The following is a 22,409-nucleotide window of genomic DNA, read 5'->3' as shown; positions in this document are numbered from 1 at the left end:
AAGATTATAAGTTATTAAAAAAAAAAGAAAAGGTGTCAACTCTTTACTAACTTTAACAAATGCAAAGTTTGTAGGGTTAACAGTCTGTCTACTGTGCCCCTAAGGGTGCATGAAAGTGTTTGTGTGTGTGTGTGTGTGTTTGAGTTGCTGATGATGCAAATAATGATTAGACAGTTGTACCAGGAAGTTCAGGTAAGAAAGAAAAATCCCCTTCCAGTTCATTTAAGTTCCTCATTCTGACAGCAGTCCATGAGAGCCAGTGACCTACTTGTCAGACTCGTCTGTGCGTTAGCGCTCTGATGAAAAGAACAAAGAAGGAAATCTTCCACAAACTGGATTAACTATTTCCTTCTTCAGGGATACACATTTAGAGAGGTAAGGGCTGATGCATGTGAAGGTGTGAATGAATTCAGAGACGCTATCAGAGTTAAAACATTGTGGGGAAACACTGATTTTATTGAAACTACATTTTTGTGTTATATAGCCTCTTGTTAAAGCGAATCAGTTTTCTGTATTATTTTAGGGTTTATCATAAAGCCAAGCTCAGTTCACAAATTTGGCTGGTTTCACAAAGTTAAGAACAACACCTTTAGATATAAGCACTATCATGCCCCCATTTGCATGTAAATTTAACACTAGTTTATCTTCTGTCCTGTGCTTTCATTTTTCACTTCTCATATTTTCCACAGCTCATTGCTAAAGGGGGAAGTTTGTGTGTGGCACACGGAGAGCTCCTTATCCATTACCTCAGTTTCCAGCCCTTTGCTCTCTGTCAAGTCAAGTATATAACTGAGGTGTTGAACAGGTAAACAGGTCTGCAGTAACAGATCCAAACCGTTGCACTATAGACTTAATAGTTTCTCTCATCACTTAGATTTTCTAACTCATTTAAATTGATAAACTTTTATTTCTTGAGCTCTTAACCTGCCTGATTGGAATAAGTGGTATAGAAAATGGCTGGATAGATGTTTTACTTGCAAAATAGTGCACCAGATGCGCTAGTTGTTCAATGAACCATACTTCCTAAATGTCGTTACATACTTTGTCCCTTGAGTTGGTGCATGTAAACAAAAACTCACCAAAGTATTCACTTGTTTTTATTATTCAGTTGTGTCACATGGAAAAATTAGAGCAAAGTCCATGTAAATTGACAAGATAATTAACATATGCTAATTTTCTGTTTATTTACTCATTTTGTTCCAAATTGTTATGTCTTGTGACGTTAAGAATACCATCAGCAGAGCTGTGCCATAATGTTGGGTGTCCATCAGAGCCTTGTGGACTTTTTGAGAGGGTGTAGCCCACGCCTTGTAGCTTCTGCTACATTACATACATACAATTATGCTGAAGAAAAGATGTCATGGAAAGTTTAAAAGTGTCATGATGTTGCAACCTGTGAGTCTGACTGGTCATGTTGTAGTATTTGTACTGAGCAGTACCTTGGTATTTTAAATGCACGTTAACTTAATTGGTTTAGATCTTCAAGTGCTATCTAAATGTTTAGTTCTGCATAACTACTGTGTTTTTATGCACATTTGATCATAATCTCGGTTTGTATTTCAGTTACCAGGTCATTAAATCCATATAGTTTTTTTGTTAATCATACCCACACTCATTCCAGCCACATAGTTAGATTATTAAAGCTGCTTATATTTTACTTGCTTACGCTAACAGATACAGGGTTTTCTCCTGAATTTAATGTCTGCACTGTCATGAATGTCCACATCACATTTCCTAGCACTGGCTGTTGTAGTCATTAAACATTGTGTTGAAAGTCACAAGCTATAAGGAACAACTCAAAAAACAACTTGCACTAAAACATTTTCATTGCTGTAATAATGTGCAATAGGCCTCCACCAAAGTAAGCTGAACATGGTGGGGCATGGATTCCTTCAAACTGCCACATTAATGGTGATACTGGGATGTACAAATGCTCATGTCTATATGATTTTAGGTTTACAAAACACTGCAAACAAGGGGAAATCTAGTTAAATGTAAACTTTATGTCACATAGCTAGAGTCACACGAAATGACACATTAACTTTACATGATCCTCATATTATATCTGTCTACATGGTGATCTTTATTTTTCGTATTAAAACCACTTGACGATAAAATCTCAACCTGAATCTCACACAGGATTTATTTATTTTTTATTAGTGCTGGGCAACTATTTAAATTTTCAACCACGAATAATCACATGACATTTTGCGATTAATCGCGATTAATCGCATTATGTCCAAAATGTCTCTTTCCTTGAAAAGAAGGCCTACGGTTATATAAAGAAAATGCAATAAATTTTGGTTTACAAACACTTCATCAGGGGTCTCCAACCCGCGACTCTGGAGCCGCAAGTGGCTTACTGGACCTTCCACAATGCCTCTAAATACGTGGCTAAAATATTTTTTAAAATCTATCTTTCCTGTCATTTGGTTTGAAACCAGGGACTTTTTTCCTTTTTTTTGTTTTACATCATTTTCCACAAATATCTACATCCCTTAGAAGAAAGTCTGTCTATCCTCTTTTTATAAAGGTTTTATGTTTTTCTTTATTTTGAAACCTAAAAATGGAAATAAAAATGTGGTTCTTCAAAAATAACAAATATCCTATGGTGGCTCTTCATAAAAAAATATACATTAAGTTGCCTTTTTGAAAAGTCTCGTAACATTTGCAGCTCTAAAGGAGTTTTATTTAGCTGGCTGAGGGAAAAATGGCTCTTTGGATTGGAAAATGCTGCAGACCTCTGCACTAAACACACGAACAGGTTTAACAGCAGTTTTCTCTTTAAACAGCAACAGTTAAAATATTTCTTCATATATATATGAAATGGTCAGGATTTACTAACTAAAAGATAAAAATCAGCAGGATGAATTTAAAGCTGTGAAGCTGCTTCCTTCTAAACACAGAAGGAACAATATGTGATGAATATCAGCATCAGGTGAACAGACAGAAAGCAGGATTAGAATCTCACAGCTTCTAGATGGAGAGGAGAGAGAAATATTCACAATATGCACAATAACTTCCATCCATGCACCTTCAGTGCTTCATTATCCAGGTTTCTGGCCTATAAATTCTCTAACCTTTCATTCTTAGCTTGACTGTTTAGCTTCACTTCTGAACCTGCACCCTCCGCTACCGGGAGTTAAGGGGTTAACATCTTGTTTCTGAGTGTAACGTCTGGTCCGTAAATGTAACTATAAACACATGTGGTTTGTTTGTTTGTTTGTTTGTTTGTTTAAGATCCCCATTAGCTTTTGCATAGCAGCAGCTATTCTACCTGGGGTCTGCACAATTTATATGGTGACTATACAACAATACACATTCACACTACTTATCACAACACATAACAATTAGTGGTATCCACAGAAAGTCCAGAATCTCAGCTAACAGCTCAGCAAAAATAATTTCTATGACTAACAAGTTAACAGTTAAGACAACAATAATTAAAAGACCAGGGACACAAAGTCTGAAAAATATGTAAACACAGAATATACAGAATATAAAGTGAATTGTAATTTAAAAGCTGTTTTATTTTATTAATGGTTGCGATGTTTTTTGCTAGTTCGTTTTGCATGTGTCTGAATGCACACATCATATGTGCTTGCACACACATTTTAGCATGTCACTTTCTTTACAACAGTGCAATCAAAAGCCATCATGACAAATTATAAGACAAATAACTGCAGCAGTAAACGTTTTTATGGGAACATCAAAAGTCTGCAGGACAGTGGACTTTGAGGACCGGAGTTGGGGATCCTGATTTAGAGGAAAGATCTTGTCTGTGCATTTAATATAAAGGTGGAGTCATGCAGGAAATATTTAGACAACATTACATCTGAGGAACTATGAAGAACGAGCTTAGCTCACTTCAAAACTCAAAGTTCACCTGTCCTTGATTTTAAAAAGAAAATCACTGTTAATATTAATGTATGTCATAAACTAATTCTGTTCTATAGCAGGCGAAAGATAGATAAATAGTTAAAAGTTTTCCGTTTATTCTGATTCCTTCCTGATAATGATTCATACCAGAGCTGTAAGCTATAAGACATAAACTATTGCCAAAACGCTTAATTTTTATAACTACTCCAAATCAGTATTGCTCTTTTCCTATAAATGTACAGCAGCTCCCTGCTCCAGAGGGGCTGCATGTTAGAATGTAAATATGTGAAATGATTGCTACAGCTTGAACACTATTTAAACACACTGAGAATCAATAATAAACAGGTCTTTCTTGAAAGTGAAACATTGGGTCTCACTGGGATCCCCTGAAAAAAGTGAACTAATTTTAATGGCAGCACTTCTAGCACATTTTGTGTGTAATTTCTGCACATTTTAGGCATTTGTCTTGTTATGCCACACACATAACTCTAAATGGATGGATAGGGTAAACGTACAGGCAAGTTACCATCTATTTAAAGTACACTGAGTACAACTGATGACCCATGATATTACTGTAGGTGTTTACTAAACATTTAATGACAAACTGCTTAATTTCATGCAGATTGCATGACCAGCAATGTAAAAAAATGTTTGAAAAAAAAGGCAGTGTGAACACTGCTTTTAACAAGTATGTGTTATGATAGTAGTTTTTAATATTCTTATCTGTTGCCATATTTTCTCCCCGCTTTCTAAGTTTTACTATGGATATGTCTAAGTGAATATGATATATGGTATGGAATATGGTAGTAACATAAAAACAGTCATTAAGAAGCATAATTTTCCATCTAATAAGCTCAAAAATACACATTTTCATAATGTAGTCATTGCATCATGCTCTTTAGAGCATATCTCAACCATAAAATTTCTCACTATGAAGTATAGATAACTGTGGAAAATGTTTTGGTCCAAAGTTTTCTGCATATTTATAAGTTATTCTCTTATTTTATCAAACTTACCCTTCTCCTACATTTTTCCAAAACACTTTTTCTAACCACTAGTAGATACTGCAGGGAAGCTGATCATTTCACAGTAATCAGTGTCTTAACTTAAACTGAATGGATTTTATTAATACTTAAAGGTCACATAGTATGCAAAATTCACTTCTTAGTGAATATGTGCTCAAATGGGTGAGTCTGAGATCTTTCCCTTTGTGAGCTCACAAAGCCGGATCCTCTCCCAGAGAGGGGTGTGGACAGGCACCACAACATAAAGGTTCAGACACAGAAACAGCCTGTTCTCAGTAGAGCTCACCAGAGCCACTTTTGGAATGGCTGAAATGAAGGACCAAGGCTGAATTTGGGAAAACTTTGAAAAACATTATTGTTGGACCTCTGACACACATATGAAGTTGTTGAAAAAATGTATGATATGGGACCTTTAAATATAGTCTATACCAATCTCAATGTTTAGCTGTATCTGTTTGTAATTACCGTAGTATGATGTGGAATAATCGAAAGCGTACTCATCTATGTATGCTAACCTATTTGTACCAATACTCGTGCTGCTCTATGCATGATCATTTGTAATTTAAATCAGATGACCCTGTCTAGTTAGATGCTGAATGATTTATACAACACAACATACAATAAATCTGAGAGAAAATACATTTCTTTACCATGCTATTTGCTGCTAATGTTTTATTACACATAACGTGTCACTATTTCCCTCTTGATTTCTACTAAAGACAGAATTAGTAAATATGGAGAAATGAATGTGTCACTGGTTTAGTTAAAAAACTGAAAGGTCACAGGTGATTTGGTACAGCAGCTGTTCATGTACAACTGTCAACTTGACTTCCTTTTTCTCACTTCCTCCTGCAGGCAAGATGGGCTGTATGAAGTCCACACTGAACCAAGGTCTGAGCAGTGCTGTGGAAAGCAAAATCAGCCAGCAGCCTGTACGTACCGACCAAACGCACTATGTCAGAGACCCCACCTCCAATACAAAAAACAACATAGTAAGTAGTCAGACAGCTGGGCTAAAGAAAATCCAAATTTCATATTATTGCTATACAGCCCAAACTGAAAGGTCAGGATACAATTTAAATCCCGATTATGCTTGAAGTGCTGGAATGGAAAATATGAGCGTATGAAAAGGTGAAGTTGAAAGAAACTCATAACCATGACAGAAATTGTGCAATTGTTTCCTGGTAGTTCTAGCCTTGCTTTTTTTAACTTTTTTTTTTTCAGTGTAAAAAAGTTTTTAAAAGTCCTTACTAGAAGTTTTACACAATCTTTCCAACAGATATGCAAGGAAGTTTTATTTCCTAAGAACCAAACTTCCCTTTCTTAAATGATGATGTGTGTCAGAAAGAAAAGACTAAGTACTGTATGCAGATTGTCTCACAATAATGGAGTTAAGACAGATATCATGATATATGTTTTGTTTGCTTTTGCAGAATAACTCCCTGTTACCTGGTCAGGTGTTCCAGAAGATGGAGGGTATTTAACTTTCTTTTTTTCTTATGTATAGTTGACTATTCTTTACTACCTTCATCCATTAAAAATGTCTCATCTTAAAGCAGTACTCATAATACATAGCAAAACTGAAGTCTAAGGCTTTCTAGCCTTAATTAAAGTAATCAAATACACAGCTACCACAATTAAGCATGGTAGATATGTATTTAAAAAATGATGTAGATGCATTGAACAGTACTTTCCTTACAGAGTTAAAAGTACACAAATAGCATTGTAGGGAAACACCAGTTTTTATTCTGGTCATAAAACACCATGCACCTGTTTTTTTTTTTTTTTTTTCTTCAAGCTGCTTTTTTGTTTAAAAGGTGCTACATAAATTAAACATATATTTATTCTACTTAACTGGGCTTCAAGCTGAACAACAAAAATACAAAAATCCATGTTTTGGGCACCTCCTTTGCTCTTTGCCAAACCTGATGAGGTCAAAGTAAGTTACTACATACCAGGGCTGTAGTCAGAGTTTGGACTTTTATATTCTTTCTGTGTGTCATTTATTCACTAACCTAATTTCATGACAGAACATGGAATTGCTTGACTGGTCCAAAGTGTAAAATGTTGACGTTTTACAATAAAGACAGACTATATTCATGCACAGGGACTAAAAGCAGTATAGTATTCAAGGAGATAAATTACGCTGCATTCCCAGTACCAAAACAACTCTCTAACTCAATCACCCACAGATCTAAACATAATGTATAAATGAAAAGCACACCACAGCCTTATATTACTGATTTTAACAGAACAAATGGTATTTTACTCTTGAGGTGCTCAAGTATAGGCTTTAAAGGAAATATATTGTAAACATTTTAACAAATCTTACTTTTCTGAGCTCTTTATCAAACATTTGACACATGACAAAAGTCAAAAGATCTCAGGGTGACAGAAGAGCAGCCATCTTTCTGAGTCATATTTTTATAACTTTGTTATAGCAGCCAATTTTATGAGATGATAATCCCGTCCTTTTGACCTTTGTGTTCCTCTTTTTCACAGCTTTGCAAACATAAATTGTGAGATATACTGTACTCAATAGTCTCTGAAGAATGATATTATTATAAAAAAAAGGACATTTAGCACCTAGCCATAGACCTCACACTAGCACACACAGCTAAATAAGCTCCTATACTGTGCGCACAATTATTAACCAAGTTGTCAATCCAAAAATGTTAATAAACCTCAAACCTGAATATTTACGAAAGTAAGTGAGGTTTCGGCTTTCTTAGGAGCATTTATTAGTATGCAGAATTATTATGCAACTAAATAAAAAAATGAAAACTTCCCCATCTCACTTGTTTATTTTCATCTGTTAATGTCAGAATAACATACAAACAACTCAAAATTTATAAATAAACATTTCTGATATTAAAATAAACAAAATCAGTGACCAGTATAGCCACCCTTCTTTTCAATAATGGTCATAAGTCTTTCATTCATTCAATCAGTTTCTTGATCTGTTAATGATCAAGCTTTTGTGCAGCAGCAATCACAGCCTCCCAGACACTGTACAGACTGGTGTACTGTTTTCTTTCACTGTAAGTTTCCTCTTTAAGATGGACCCACAAGTTCTTATTAGGTCTCATTAGGTTTCCGTCAGGCAAGGAATGGGGCATGTCATTATTTTTTCATCTTTAAGGCCTTTACTGGCTAGCCATGCAGTGGAGTACTTCGATGCATGCGGGGGAGCGTTGTCCTGCATAAAACTCTTAGACCTCTTGAGAGGTGCAGACTTTTTCCTGCACCACTGCTTGTGTCTTCTAAAAACTGGCAGCAGGTTTGGGAGTTAATTTTGAGTCCATCTTTAACCCGAACAGGTTCAAACTAGCTCATCTTTAATGATATCAGCCCATACCAGTACCCCACCTCCACCTTGCTGGCATCTGAGTCGAAGAGGAGCTCTATGCCCATTAATCATCCAGCAAGGGCCCATCCATCTAGTCCATCAAGAGTCACTCATCTCATCAGTCCATAAAATCTTTGAAATTTCTGTCTTCAGATATTTCTTGGCCCAGTCTTGTCGTTTCAACTTATGTGTCTTGTTCAGTGGTGGTTGGGTTTCAGCCTTCCTTACCTTGGTCATGTCTCTGAGCGCTGAACACCTTGTACTTCTGGACACTCCGGGTAGGTTGCAGTTCTGGAATATGACAGGGCTGGAGGATAATGGCTTCCTGGTAGCTACATGTTTAATTTTTCTCTAATCTTTTGCATGTAATTTTCGTCTTTTTTTTCTCAACATGTTTCTTGCTACACTGTTGACTATTTGCAACAAAACGTTTGATGGTTGAATAATCACGCCCCAATATTTTGGCAATTTCAAGAGTGCTGCATCCATCTAAAAGACTTACAATTTTTGACCTTTCAGAGTCAGTTAAATCTCTTTTTTTTAACAATTTTGCCTGAGGAAAAGAAACTGCCTAATAACTATGCACACCTTAATTAAGGGCATTGATCTCCTTAGATCGCACCCTCCCTCGTTAGACAAATACACATTACCTGAAATGCTCAATAAGTATTTTGGTTTATACAGCTTGGAGTTGGAAAATATGCATGAAAACAATTATATGGTCAAAATACTCAATTGTGCACACAGTGTATTACTACTTACCAAATTGACAAAATACATTCTCAGATACTAAAATTTCCTGTTAATTCTGATCACTCCTTCCTGATCCTTCTTCCCTGTATAACTGTTACAGTTGTTTAGTCGCTTTATCACAGAAAGAAAATGTGAAAGTAAAGTAATGGTCTGTCAGGAAGCAATAAAACTACCCAAAATCTCATCCTCTGTTGCATACTGGCTTTACAAACCGTTCACCGCTGAGTTTATTCTTCTGTTATGAGTGGTTTAGAGGCTCACTTTAATTGACTGCTGATGAGTATTATCTATTAATACCAACATTAATATCTTATACATTACTGTACGAACGTGAACAGAGAAATGACACATCAAGTTTTAAAATAAGGCATCATTGTCAATAACTGAGCAGTTAATTTATTATTTTATTTATGTGTATTCGTGTATTTTCTCCACACAGTATATGACATGTCACGTTTTTCTGTTTTCTGCCTCAGAGCAAAATGGGGTTGGTAAAGTAGTGATCAGCCTTTACCCATACGAAGCTGCACATCCTGATGACTTAGGATTCAAGAAGGGCGAAAAGATGAAAATCTTGGAAGAGTAAGTGACTGATATTCATGGCAGGCTGATACAAGTTCAGGAAATGTGTCATCCAAACTATCATTAAACAGCACTAACAATCAAATGAAGAAACAAAACACTGCACTGAAATGTCTTTGTCTATTTGCAGGCATGGAGATTGGTGGAAAGCAAAGTCTTTGGCTACCAACAAAGAAGGATTCATCCCATGCAATTATGTTGCCCAAGTTGACACCATGGAAACAGAGGAGTGCGTAGCTGCAAAATAAATGACTATATCTTTTTTCAAATATACCATTTAATAACAGTAATTGTGCCCATGTGTCCATTCATGAAAGTTAAATGTTGTATTGTAAAAACATTTCCAATTAATTACAGGTGGTTTTTCAAAGATATCACAAGGAAGGATGCAGAGAGGCAACTGTTGGCACCTGCAAACAAACCAGGCTCTTATCTGATCAGGGAAAGTGAAACAACAAAAGGTACAGAAATCACATCATCTCTGAGAGATACATTCACAAACACCATCCGCAACTCAGACTTTAGATGTGCTCAATTTAACCATTTGAGATCATCAGTCTTTTCTTTTTCCATAGGCAGCTACTCATTGTCAATCAGAGACAAGGACGCCCAAGGGATGGATTCTGTAAAACATTACAAGATCAGGATGCTGGATAACGGTGGATGCTACATTTCTCCTAAAATCTCATTTCAGAATATTGGCAGCATGATCAAACACTACCACAGTGAGTATAGCTTTGGCTCTGGAAAAGCTGAAAGTGTTATAACAGTACACTCTGCAACAGGGTAAGAAGCTGAAAAACACTGGAGGAGTTTGTGGATCTTAAAACTTTGTGTTTCTGACTTGTACACCAATCCTTGTTAAGCACATTCTTGGGACTGAAACTGCCCTGAAGTTACTGTTTTGTTTTATGGGACCGAGTCACACTAACTAGATCACAACTAGATAACAAGTCTATGGTAGATGCAGCTAAAAGAACAAAGAGAACTCTAAAACCGACAATCAACTAACAAGGATTCATTTTAAGTGGAGAACTCAGAGTAAATAGTTAGCTTTTTTGGTAAAGTTGCTTTTGTAGGCTTAAATTAATGAAAAGAGCACAATCATAATAATTCCTTCCTCTGCTTAGGTTGTAAATTGGATATATTTAGTGCTCTGCATTTGCCTAATATACAACATAGCATCTTATATGATCGTCACTGCAATGGTGTTTATCAGAAGTTGGGAATTATTGTCTAATCATATGATCATAGATGAAGCGTCAGTTAGCCAGTTTCAGTGTAACTTGCAAACAAGTTCCTAAATTCATCTAATTTGTTTAGTCCATGCACAAACAGAAATGACAAGTTCTTGTTTTACTAGACTAGTTCAGGTCTTTCTTTTTGAACAATGCCCAGAAACAGTCCTCCTTTCTTAGATATTTTGTAGGACTTCATAAAGTTGTATGCAATTTAATGCTTCTGCTCAGAAGTTGGTATCAGTCTTCCCCTTTTTAAAATGACTAAGGTGAGTAAAATAAATAGCAGAGAATATGAAACACTAAAGAAAGGTTGTGTCTTTGTGTACCTAGACAAAGCAGATGGCCTGTGTCGTAAACTGGACCGTCCATGTGTAAAGCCCAAAGCTCAGAAGCCATGGGATAAAGATGCTTGGGAAATTTCCAAAGATTCTATTAAAATGGTGAAGAAACTGGGAGCAGGACAGTTTGGGGAAGTCTGGATGGGTGAGTAAAGAAAAAGATCTTTTCTATTTTTTATTTATTTTTTTAATCCAGCTCCTTGTGGATATGTACACATTTATTGTGGATAGATCAGCCACAACATTAAAACCATCCTTATCAGCACATGCTCTGCATGCACTAGTGGTCCATACATGCTGCCTTCTAGGCCAGCTGAACTGAATCCTCCCATGCATGGGCACGTAATTAGTCTACATTACAATTAGAGGCTATTCTGGCCACATGCAGACCATTAATTGAATTCACTGTTATAGAAAATGGATGGATGTGATTTGATGGGTCATGCAGCTGCCAGTACAGACAAAGCTGCTGCTGAACTTTAATGGTTTGCAACATGTTACAAAACTTGGGAGGTTAGTGATCAGTCAAAATGGCAGCATACCATGTGGCATGTATTTTCACGTCAATTTTTCTGCCTTTTGTGAGGTCAAGGAAGACAAGCATAAACCACAGTTATTGTGTTGGTGGTGGCTCTGTGAATTGGGGTTTGATCAGACTTGATCTGAAAAGTGTAAGAAGCCATTTTGTTGAGCTCTTTGTTGTGTTCATTAAAAGATGCCTGAACATTAAATGAATTAATTTTTTTATGTGATGAGCTTGATTTGTCCTCCTGCCATGTATGGTTTGTGTTTGGTCTGCATTGATGTTAACCTTTGTGGTGCATGTTAGTTATATCCACATGAATACCATGGTCCAGTGTTTCTCAGTAGAACATTGTGATGTAAGGAGGACATTTTCACCTCCAGCCAGTTGTGATTAGCGTTGTGAGGACACCAGGAACTCTAGTCTTGTGTCTTTCCAAAAGCCTGACAGCTGCAGTGTGGCATTTTATCATCCGTAAATAATTACTTTACAAATTCTAGGATGATTTCACAGACATTTTTGGCAGCTATTACAGGACAAGAGACACAAGAGTTGAAAGTGTTAATCTTTCACAGTGCAGCTGGCAAACAGGAAGAAACTAAAAATGAATAACTGTTTAATTTTAGCTTAACATGTAAAATATGCTGTGGATGATTTGGACAGCAGATTATAAATCTGAGAAATGCTGCACGTAAAGCTGAGGTTCCACACAATGAAATCTTTCTCAGTCAAATCAATTTGTGATAGCACTTTTAAAAAAAAAATGCCAACAACACCTTTTTAGTGATTAGATGTTGAGCAGTGTGTATCTCCTTCAGATCCTTCACCTCATTTCCCAACATTTCAGAGCTGCAGGAGGAAGTAGTACAAGGAAGTACCATTTCCCTGCAAATTAAACTAAACTGACTTCCTTCTCTTGCTACCCATTTGGTGTGTTATATTTGTTGGACTGTCTCTAAAAAAAAAAAAAAATATCCTTCCCATAAAACATCTGTGAGGGAAATATTTGAGCCTGACGAGTGTTTTGCATCAGGAGTTTATGAGATGGTATAAAGGGCTTATCATCAAGTACATTTTGTGTTTACTAGCAACCCTTTTATGTTTTACATGTCATGGCACAACAAAAGCAGCTGTAGGTCTTCAGAACATAAGGGAAGTGTGCAGTTTGTGTGACATCAGTGCAAAGGTTTGAGGTTTTTGTTTGTTTCTACCATTGAATTCAGCTGGGGAAGTAAGGCTGCTGGTTCTATGTTGGAGGTTTATAATGAAGCAGACAGGAAGTGCAGACTATGGTAGTTTGACAATGACAAGAGTCTGGATACAAATAGAGAAATGACTGAATGATTGCAAAACACAGTTGTACTTGAGGATTTCTTTCAATCTTTAAATGTGCAAAAGAAGAGATGTATTTGTTGTGATGTGGCAAAACATTTGTATGCTTTCTTTAAAAAAAGTCTGGGTCCAAAACACCTTAATAGCTCATTTGAAACTGCCTGAAGGTTCTCTGTTCTTGCTTTTGTTGTTCTCTTCCCTCCTTTATTTTCTGTACTTGCTTCATCCTCATACCTTTTTTTTTATAATATACAGTATTACTGGTATTTTACAACAGGTAGAAATTTTTTTCTGTTCTCTCTCTGATGTGTGTTGTAGACTCGAGACTTCAACTCGATCCAGACTCAAGTCATAAAAATGTTTACCTGTTATGATGGATGGGTAATGACATTAATGGAAATTACTTTATTTACCCAAGATAGAAATTTCAAGATGTTACGTTATGCTGTTAGATGTTCGGTAACATCCAACATAGCTCCCCTTGGTTTCAATCTTGGCTTTAGTTTTCTTTAACACAGTTTATTAGTTATGAAAAGCAATAAACACAACCAACACCATTGCATAATACCTCCTATCCTTTGAGACTGATCATCAAGTCATCAAGTCATCTGCGTGATTCAGCTCAGATGTTGAGTGATATCAGTGTTCACATGCAGCAGGAGGTCTATTAAAACAGATATTAGCAGTTAACAATGTGATGACATTGAGTGGCCTCATGGGAAATGTATGATTTCTTGCCCAGCAATGTTACCCTGGTTAAAAGTTAACATTTCACAAATTCTGCATTCTGATTCAGGTTTGTTCATTTAAATACTAACTGGTTAATAAATTACTGGTGAGCCCATTTACACACACACACACACACACACACACACACACACACACACACACACACGTATATATATATAAATTTATATATATATATATATATATATATATATTTATATATCATCCCCCTTTTAATGGAACTCTAAATTATTTATAACAAAAGTGAATATTAAACATCATTACTGAGTGAAATGGACACTTAATAGTTTACACTACTAGCAGAAAACATAGTACACTGTGTACTTCAGTGTTGCTGTGGGACAATGTGAGACAAGATACCTGTATTATTTAATATATTGTTTTAGACATTATCATTGCTATAATTATTACAGTAAAACAAATTTTAAATAAAAACTATTGATGTTTGACAACATATTATATTTTTTGTGTCTCAGCAGGCAACAACTGGCCATCATACAAATCTAAAATGACATTATGCTGGTGAAAGTATAAAAAATAAATAATTAACAAATTAATTATTATAATTATTTTAATATAATATTATAATTCATATTATAATTATTAATTATTTTAAACAAATCAAATTGTTGCTAAATTTCAGATGACTGTATTTTCTTCCATAAAGAAGTTAACGGTTTAAATCTATGAAGTAATTTCAATAAAATACTGAAACAGTAAGTTCAATGTTTATCAAAACTGAGACATTCAAATTAAAAATAGACCTCCATGGCTATCTCTGGCCACTAATCTAATGTAAGTTACACAAAGTGCTGTGATATCCTCACTTTGCGTTCAAAAACACTACCTTGTAATTCACTGGGCTCACAACTGCTGTGGTGTGTGTGTGTGTTGGAATGAATGTTCGTACTCACCCAAGTGTGTCTTTGATTGCCCTACTGTAACATGTTACTCTTCCTTAGCCAATCATCATTGCTTATGGGTTGTTGAACTCCTGGCACATACCTGTCAGAAACAGGAACTACCAAATATCACCTTTCTGTTAGTTCCCACATCAGTAAATGCCCCTGTGGTGATATTTTACCCTGGTGAGAAACAAATATGAACCCACAATGGAAACTATGCTGTTGTGGCAGCAGGCAGGCCTTTATTTTTAGTCTTTGCAGTCATGTATAGGTTACATTTTATCTTTGATCTCGCTTACCAACAAGTAATAGAGTTACTCCCTGTTACTAGCCTTTCACACATTGCATTTTCATATTTGTGGGGAGCAGAATAAAAAAAATGAAAAGAAGCGTGCCTCCAGTGCATCTATGTATCGAAAAAAACAAAGAAACAAAATAAATACTAAAGCAATATATAGTAATTTTCCCCATTCCCCATGCTGTCTGCACCCTCAGCATACTACAACAACGCAACCAAAGTGGCGGTAAAGACGCTGAAGCCCGGCACCATGACAATTGAGGCCTTCTTGGAGGAAGCCAACGTGATGAAGACGCTGCAGCACAACAGGCTGGTGCGGCTCTATGCTGTCATCACCAAGACAGAACCTATCTACATCATCACCGAATTCATGGCAAATGGTAACCATGCTGTTTATCAAAGCAGTGTTGGTTTTTAAACACATGAAATGCAATGTCAGAATCCTCCATTCAGTCACTCACTTATTTCCCAAAGACAGAAGCAGATGCTACAGGCTTAAATGACAGTTAGCTTGGATGTAGTGAACATGGAAAACACCACAGACTCACATGCAGCCACTGATGTAGTTTCCAATTCTGTTTCAGGGAGCCTTCTAGACTTTTTAAAGAGTGATGAAGGATGCAAACTTCAACTACCCAAGCTCATTGATTTCTCTGCACAGGTAAATGTTTTTTTTTTTTTTTCATTCTATTTTCTTATATGTGACTTTATTGCACACAGATGTGAAATGCCATTTTTGTCAGGCACAGTGCAGTTTTACATCAGAATGTGTAAAACTGTTGGCATACATGACATACGTTAAACAATGTAAGTGAAACTATTATGTGGTGTATGTAATGACAGTATTATTTAAAAAAAAAGAAGAAGAGGAAAAAGTCATTGAGCCACCTCTTGCACAAAACAGGAATTGATTGGAAGATGCAAATAGAAATGAAAATGCAGAATCTACATCCGCTGTGAATAGCATTACTGTTTTTTTTTTTTTTTTAAACCTGTCATTGTTTTTAATTTGTGCTCCACTTGCCCTGTTTCTTTAAGGACAAGGAGCTTTGCTGTAAAAAGGCAATTTTCTTAAAGCCTGTTAGAGTTTCCTTTGACATTTTTTGCTAACTTGTCTGTCTCAGCACTAGTTTGTGAAATGCCTTAGCAAACACGTTCTTCTTAGTATGGTCCGGTACAAGGACTAGACTAAAACTGAGTGAATAAAGCAAAGAAAAACTTCTGAAATTTATAGAAATACTGCTTGACCTGTAAAAGGGCTTATATTCTGCAGTCATTAAAGGAACAATGTGTAATAATTACTGCCACCTAACTGCTAATTACTGCCTTTCTAAAGTATAGTGCATTCTAGTGTTTCACTTTCTCAAACATGTATTTCAACAACGGTAGCCACCGAATCTCAAAAAGACTAGACAACTGCGACGAAAGCATGTCATCTGACAGTTAATAGTGTTCACTCAGGTGAAGAATTTCCCTCTGGATCATATTTGGCCAGGGACAAACATCTGGTGGAAGGAAATTCACTGTCATCTATCATTCCTCTGTGTTTAGAAGGAAGAATGGTTCTCACAGCTTTTCGTCATCGTAAAATCCAGCTTATAAAGCCTTCCCACCGGCTTTTAGTCCAGATGTACCGCAAGTGAAAGCCGGCATTTACCTTGACTATGAAAGCAACTAAAACCACATAAACATAACCAACAAAGCTGATGTATATTAGCAGAAACTACTGCTATGCTGCCATGGTAACAAATGTCCTTTTAATTGTGCTTGTTCGCCTCCTTGGTGATGGTGAAAATGGTTCCCATGCTGCTGCTGCATTTGCATGGTCATACATTTTTGTGAATAACAATTTAACAGATTTTCCAACTTGCCAGGGTAGTAAGTTGCTCTCATTTATCTTCTCCTCCCACGTCTCAATCACTGTGAGCTAGCTCACATGGAAAACCTGTAGTTGGTGTTATTTGTCCATTGCCAGCGGTTGTAGTTTCAAGATAGCAGACCAACATGGCATTTCCCTACCAGCTTACCCGTCATATGTAGAAACAAATCTAAAATGAATTGATTACGGGAATGTGTCAAATCATTAGCGGAGGTCATAATTTACCAATGATAGCACATATATACATGCAGACATTGATTTTAACCAGTAAACAACAAGAAATGTTACACATTATCCCTTTAAACTGACACAAGAGTGATATTGTGTAACTAGTACGTCCTCCAAATGATGTAGGATGGGGTGGATAGTGCACTGCAGTGCAAGACCTAACTTCAGTTTACATCCAACTCAATATTGCACAACTTTTTCCTTTTCTACTTTACTGTCAGGCATGTTTGGCTAGGATTATGCATGTTTGGTTTAAACATGAAGAAGTTTCTGGTCACAGGTTTGCATTTCCTATAAAAACAAAAAAAAAAAACAGGTAATGAAAAATTTTGGCACCTTACCATTTCTGCTTCTTGATGGTGTCACGGCTACAATTAGACCATACAGACAAACTGTATTTATTAATTCACATTTTCTTGGGAGACTGAGCTACATGGATGCCATTCTCTGCCTGTACCACTTAAAGTGTGATGATTATGTATATACAGGTAATACTTTGATGTTTTTTGTTTCTTGACATGTCTTCTTGTCCTGTTTCAGATAGCAGAAGGGATGGCATACATAGAGAAGAAGAACTATATTCACAGAGACCTGAGGGCTGCTAATGTCCTCGTGTCCGAGAGTCTGCTGTGCAAGATAGCTGATTTTGGTTTGGCAAGAGTCATAGAGGATGACGAGTACTCTGCCAGAGAGGGTAAATGTAGTGTGTGTGTGTGTGTGTGTGTCGTGTGTATGTGAATATTTTCCCATCACTAACGAGCCACATCCATGACTTCCTATGTGACACATGAAACAAAAAAATCCCCTTTTGACAGTCTGAACCCAACAGACAGATCATTGTCTGCGGGTGAGCAGACAGTTTTGGTTTCATTTTGTTCTTAAGCTGCGTTGTCAAACTCGTTCAAGTGAATTAGCACCACAGTGACCAAATCAACCTCAGACCTCAAGCCACAACCACACCTCAAGCTGCACTTCCCTTAGTTCTCACGCCAGGCAATAGTGTCTATTCTGTGCTGTATTAGTGAAGAAAATCTTGTGTCAAAGTTTTTATCTATTTTATCATGGAAAAAGTTGGCTTTGGGGATATATCAGTTTAAATTAAATAACTCCTAATTACACATCATAGTGCTGCACACCTTTGTAATATCCCACAACTTGAAGTTTAAGTCACTTTTTCCAAAATCTCTACTTACTATAGAGAAGAATGAATAAACTACCTAAGAATCCTCCTGGAATTAGACATCCATCCAAACCAGCCAGCTGAACAACATGAGCCTTGATCACAGTAGTGACCAAGAATCCAAAAGATCACTACAAAGTCACACCAGTCTAGATAAAGGAGAACTTGATATTGCATGAATGCCTCATCTTTTCTGCAGAGGTGCTCCTTCTCAGCAGAACTCCATCAGTCATGTCATTTACAGTAAATCAGATAGATAAAAACCAGGTAGTAAAACACACACAACAATCTGAGGGGAGTTTATCAGATAGCGTTTTAAAAACTGACCTGTCAGGATAATCTTGAAGCTGAGTGGTTAGGGCACAAAATAATTAAGATCTTTAAGGCAAAATCAGATGTTTTCCAGATTTGAAAATTTGGATAAAAGCTCATTTTAAACTTGTTTGTGTATGTAGATTAATGGCTAGATTGTAACCATCTGCTAAAACCCTTTTTTTTTTAACTCTGTGTCATGAATGAAACTTATCTGGTCACTGATCTGGAACCAGACGTCACTGAAACTACAGTAATAGGAAAACAAAAATAAGTCTAAGGCCATTAATAGAATATAAAACTTTCTTGACACAAAGCACAGCTGCCTATGTGAAAGAAAATATCTTATTTAAATGGGCTAACTCGTCAGTGCCATTTATAGATCATATCAATGCTATATGTGTGTGTGTGTGTGTGTGTCCCATCAGGAGCAAAATTCCCCATAAAGTGGACTGCTCCGGAGGCCATCAACTATGGCAGCTTCACCATCAAATCTGACATGTGGTCTTTCGGAGTCTTGCTCTATGAGATTATCACCTTTGGTAAAATCCCTTATCCAGGTAAATATATATATTTATTTTACGGTGTGTGATATTTATTTATTAATTTGTTTTATTTTATTTTATTTTTATTTTTTTGTGAGTAAAAGGTGGATGTTAGTGTGTAAGTGTCCTCTACAGTGTCATAAAAAGTATATTTACACTTCAGAAGTACACATAAAGTTTTTAATTTCAGTTTTTCTTTTTTATTTTCATTGTTTCTTTCTAAAAATGTGGGCAGCAGGATAATAATGTGCATCTGCAGCTTACAGCCCTCCTTGTGTTGTCTTGGCCCAGTTTTGTAAAACACTTTATGGCTCTGGCACTTTTGTTGGAATGAAATGATGTTCTGAGCTGATGTGATGTTGTCAGACCCTCTGCTGGTCAATCTTGCTGTCTACACTGTGTTAAACAAGAGTGTAATTGTTTGATTTGAGAGCAAGATTTCTTGTTTTCACTCTAAAATATAATTTTTCTCGCTCTCAAAACTCTGCTCTCACACTCAGAAAGTTCCTTCTTGTTCTCAAATATATTGTTCTTCTTTTATATATATATATATATATATATATATATATATATACTACCTATGATGACTTCGTGAGTGCACATAAAGTGGAGATAATCAAAATCTACATCAGGATGGATTTTGTTTAACAATTTCTCCAAGATGTGACGTCGAAGCAGATCCTGTAGGAATGTAGGAATAATAGGGAGTAAATTTTGGGAATACTGGTTAGTTTCATGTTACATATTTTATGAGAGAACTTAAAACTAATTGAATTATTTTATTTATTTAACAAAGTGTAACAAAGCTGACATCATGGTACTGCATCTCAATTACTCAACACTATGAGTAGTACACTGTGATAATTCTGCCACACATTTAACAAACCTATAGGAGTGATGGTCAGCGCCATATGCCTGCTAATTTACCGTAGGTTAATTCTATAGTACCAAAAGCAGAATATCTATGTCTCAATTTGTGATTTTATTAGCTTTATACTTGACATACAGTATGTTTGTATAGGTACAGTTAGTTTTTATTGAGTACATTTACTGTGAGTTAGCAAGTCACTGTATTTTTTTTTTTTTTTTTTTTTTTTTTTGATACATGTATGTATCAAAAGAAAAGCATAATAAAAACAAAGTTTACTAGAGATTGCTGGGTTGGGCTATCCATAAGCGTTTACTGACAATCCCAGTTAAGTACCGATTTTCTGAGTGCACCGTTCAACTAAAACAAGCGCACCCTGAAGAAGTTGGGAACGATTTCTAGTATGCAGTTGGCTGGAGGATGTTTGACCGACATTCAGCAACCCAGAGAGAGAGGAAGAGATATCCAAGAGCAAGTTTTGAGAGCAGTTTTGAGAGCAGAGAATGTGTCTGAGTGTGAGGGAAAGAGACCAAGTTTGTGCGTGCAAGATTTAAACCTGCAACACTAAATTTGAGAAGAGGAGCAGAAATTTGAAAGAAAGAATGATATATTTGAGAGCAAGAAGGGACTTATTGAGTGTGAGACCAGAGTTTTGAGAGAGAGCAAAATAATATTTGAGAGTAAAAACAAGAAATCTTTATCTTAAAACAAACAATTACTCGCTTGATTAGAGATAGAGAAATACTCCCATAGGTCCTCCTATTCCTGCTCCCCTTGAACTGTCGTCGTCATTTCCTCTAACAGAGATGCTCTCAACCACTCTTTTATACGTTGTCTGCAGGTATGACTAAAGGAGAGGTGATTTCCTCCGTGCAGCGTGGCTACAGAATGCCTCGGCCTGAAACCTGTCCCCCTGAGCTGTATGACATCATGATGTCCTGCTGGAAAAATCGACCTGAGGACAGACCCACGTTCGACTACCTGCAGAGTGTCCTGGGTGACTTCTACACCGCCACAGAGGGACAGTACCAGCAACAGCCCTAAGGAGGCTGAGCGAGAGACTTTTCACAGAAAACATTTCTCATTCCCTCTACTTGATCTTAAATACTGATTGTGGGCCCTCAAAGAGCCACCTGTAGGTATGTGTAATTAAAAGAAGATCATTTATATATTAAATATATATGGTCAATGTGCCATTGTGGGTTTGGGTTTTAATATATATTTAAATATATATATTAAAACTGTTATTAACAGCTTTGTCAGTTTATATCAATATATAAATAAACAACCTACAAGAGTCAAATAATTAAAACTTAATTTTACTTTAATCTTTTGACACTAGAGTTTTGTGAAGAAGCTCTTAAGAAAAATACGACATTTTTTCTATTTCGCTGTTTGTTGGAGTGCCTGAACAAACAGACATTATACAAAGCATTTGCAAAGGAAGGAGAGGATATAAGGTCAGTAACCATTTAGTGAAAATGCTGATACATTTCTTAATATTCTTTCTGAATGCATATGTAAATACAAATGAAGCTTTTTCTAACTTTATTTAAGTATCATATGTAATTCAACATGGAGGGCATATCTTTTTTTGAAAAAATATCAATAAGGATGTGACTTCTGCTTTTACATTTCAGATCTAATTATTTCATAAGCTGCTCTATCAATTACACCCTTTCCCTCTTGTGATGTGAATTCTTCCCTTTTCTGTTGCCTGTTTCATTGCCCATAGAGGGTTTAACTATCTCTACAATTTGTCCGCTTCATATTGAAGTGTTTTATTTCCTGTTTATTTTGCTTGTTTGAAGGGGTAAACAGAAACTTTTTCCCTTCAACATTTCAAATTTGTATTTCACTATCAAATCACTGTTTTTATTAGTACTTTGGAGTGAGTATAACCTTGCGTCCTGAAGGTGTTGAATAGAGTCCCATTCCCTGACTGCATTAACTTTGTGGAACCACGTGTCATTTGTAATTGAATAATGATTCATGTTTGGTGTTTAGTGAGAATGTGTAAATAAATTTAAGATGAGCTAAAGGTTTATCTATTCCTTTCTACGGTGTTGGGTGGCTTACACTGTACAGAACTGTGCTTGAACCCCCCATAATTAATTTAAAATGTAAAGGTAGGTTTTCACAAATATTGACTTAAAGTATAATAGCACAAACTTTGTTTTTGCCTCACAAACTGTTTCTATTTGAACATGTATCAATAAATGGCTGCACCTGTTTCAATACTTTTAAAAAAAATGAAGGATAGTTTTAGATTCATGAGTGATCTTTATTTTCCATAAGTGGCATAACATATAACCAAAATAGTGTTCGATTTCTATTTTTGTCAGTTAATAATGCAACATACTTCATACATTTCTCGTGTTTAGGAGAGCTACACTCCATTCAACTGAGACCAAAAAAAGGAGAG

General features: G+C 36.1%; 1 protein-coding gene across 4 annotated transcripts; it reads left to right on the top strand.

Annotated features, from left to right (window-relative positions):
• The first annotated feature begins 249 nt into the window (after positions 1-249).
• Positions 250-22,210, top strand: lyn (LYN proto-oncogene, Src family tyrosine kinase). 4 transcript variants are annotated; one of them, XM_041993603.1, is made up of 14 exons: positions 250-375; positions 690-805; positions 5,760-5,836; positions 6,338-6,380; positions 9,483-9,588; positions 9,719-9,817; positions 9,946-10,049; positions 10,164-10,313; positions 11,160-11,312; positions 15,170-15,352; positions 15,557-15,633; positions 17,620-17,773; positions 19,000-19,131; positions 20,826-22,210. In XM_041993603.1, the coding sequence occupies exons 3-14, from the start codon at positions 5,765-5,767 to the stop codon at positions 21,026-21,028; spliced, it is 1,476 nt and encodes a 491-aa protein (XP_041849537.1). In that variant the 5' UTR covers positions 250-375; positions 690-805; positions 5,760-5,764; the 3' UTR covers positions 21,029-22,210. The 4 variants fall into 4 exon arrangements, with proteins under 4 accessions (XP_041849537.1, XP_041849535.1, XP_041849538.1 ...); XM_041993601.1 differs by having other exon boundaries at positions 5,760-5,896; positions 20,826-22,209; XM_041993604.1 differs by lacking the exon at positions 690-805 and having other exon boundaries at positions 252-375.
• Positions 22,211-22,409: the final 199 nt, after the last annotated feature.

This window comes from Melanotaenia boesemani, chromosome 8 (assembly GCF_017639745.1).
Source record: "Melanotaenia boesemani isolate fMelBoe1 chromosome 8, fMelBoe1.pri, whole genome shotgun sequence".
NCBI classification, from domain to species: Eukaryota; Metazoa; Chordata; class Actinopteri; order Atheriniformes; family Melanotaeniidae; genus Melanotaenia; species Melanotaenia boesemani.
The sequence above is the reverse complement of the archived record's forward strand: the minus strand, read 5'-3'. Positions and strand labels throughout refer to the sequence as shown.

Coding starts and splice junctions, on each gene's coding strand:
- lyn (XM_041993601.1), top strand. CDS start 5,765: ATGGGCTGTATGAAGTCCACACTGAACCAAGGTCTGAGCAGTGCTGTG. Junction 11,313..15,169: donor GTTTGGGGAAGTCTGGATGG/GTGAGTAAAGAA, acceptor CTGCACCCTCAG/CATACTACAACAACGCAACC. Junction 15,353..15,556: donor CACCGAATTCATGGCAAATG/GTAACCATGCTG, acceptor ATTCTGTTTCAG/GGAGCCTTCTAGACTTTTTA.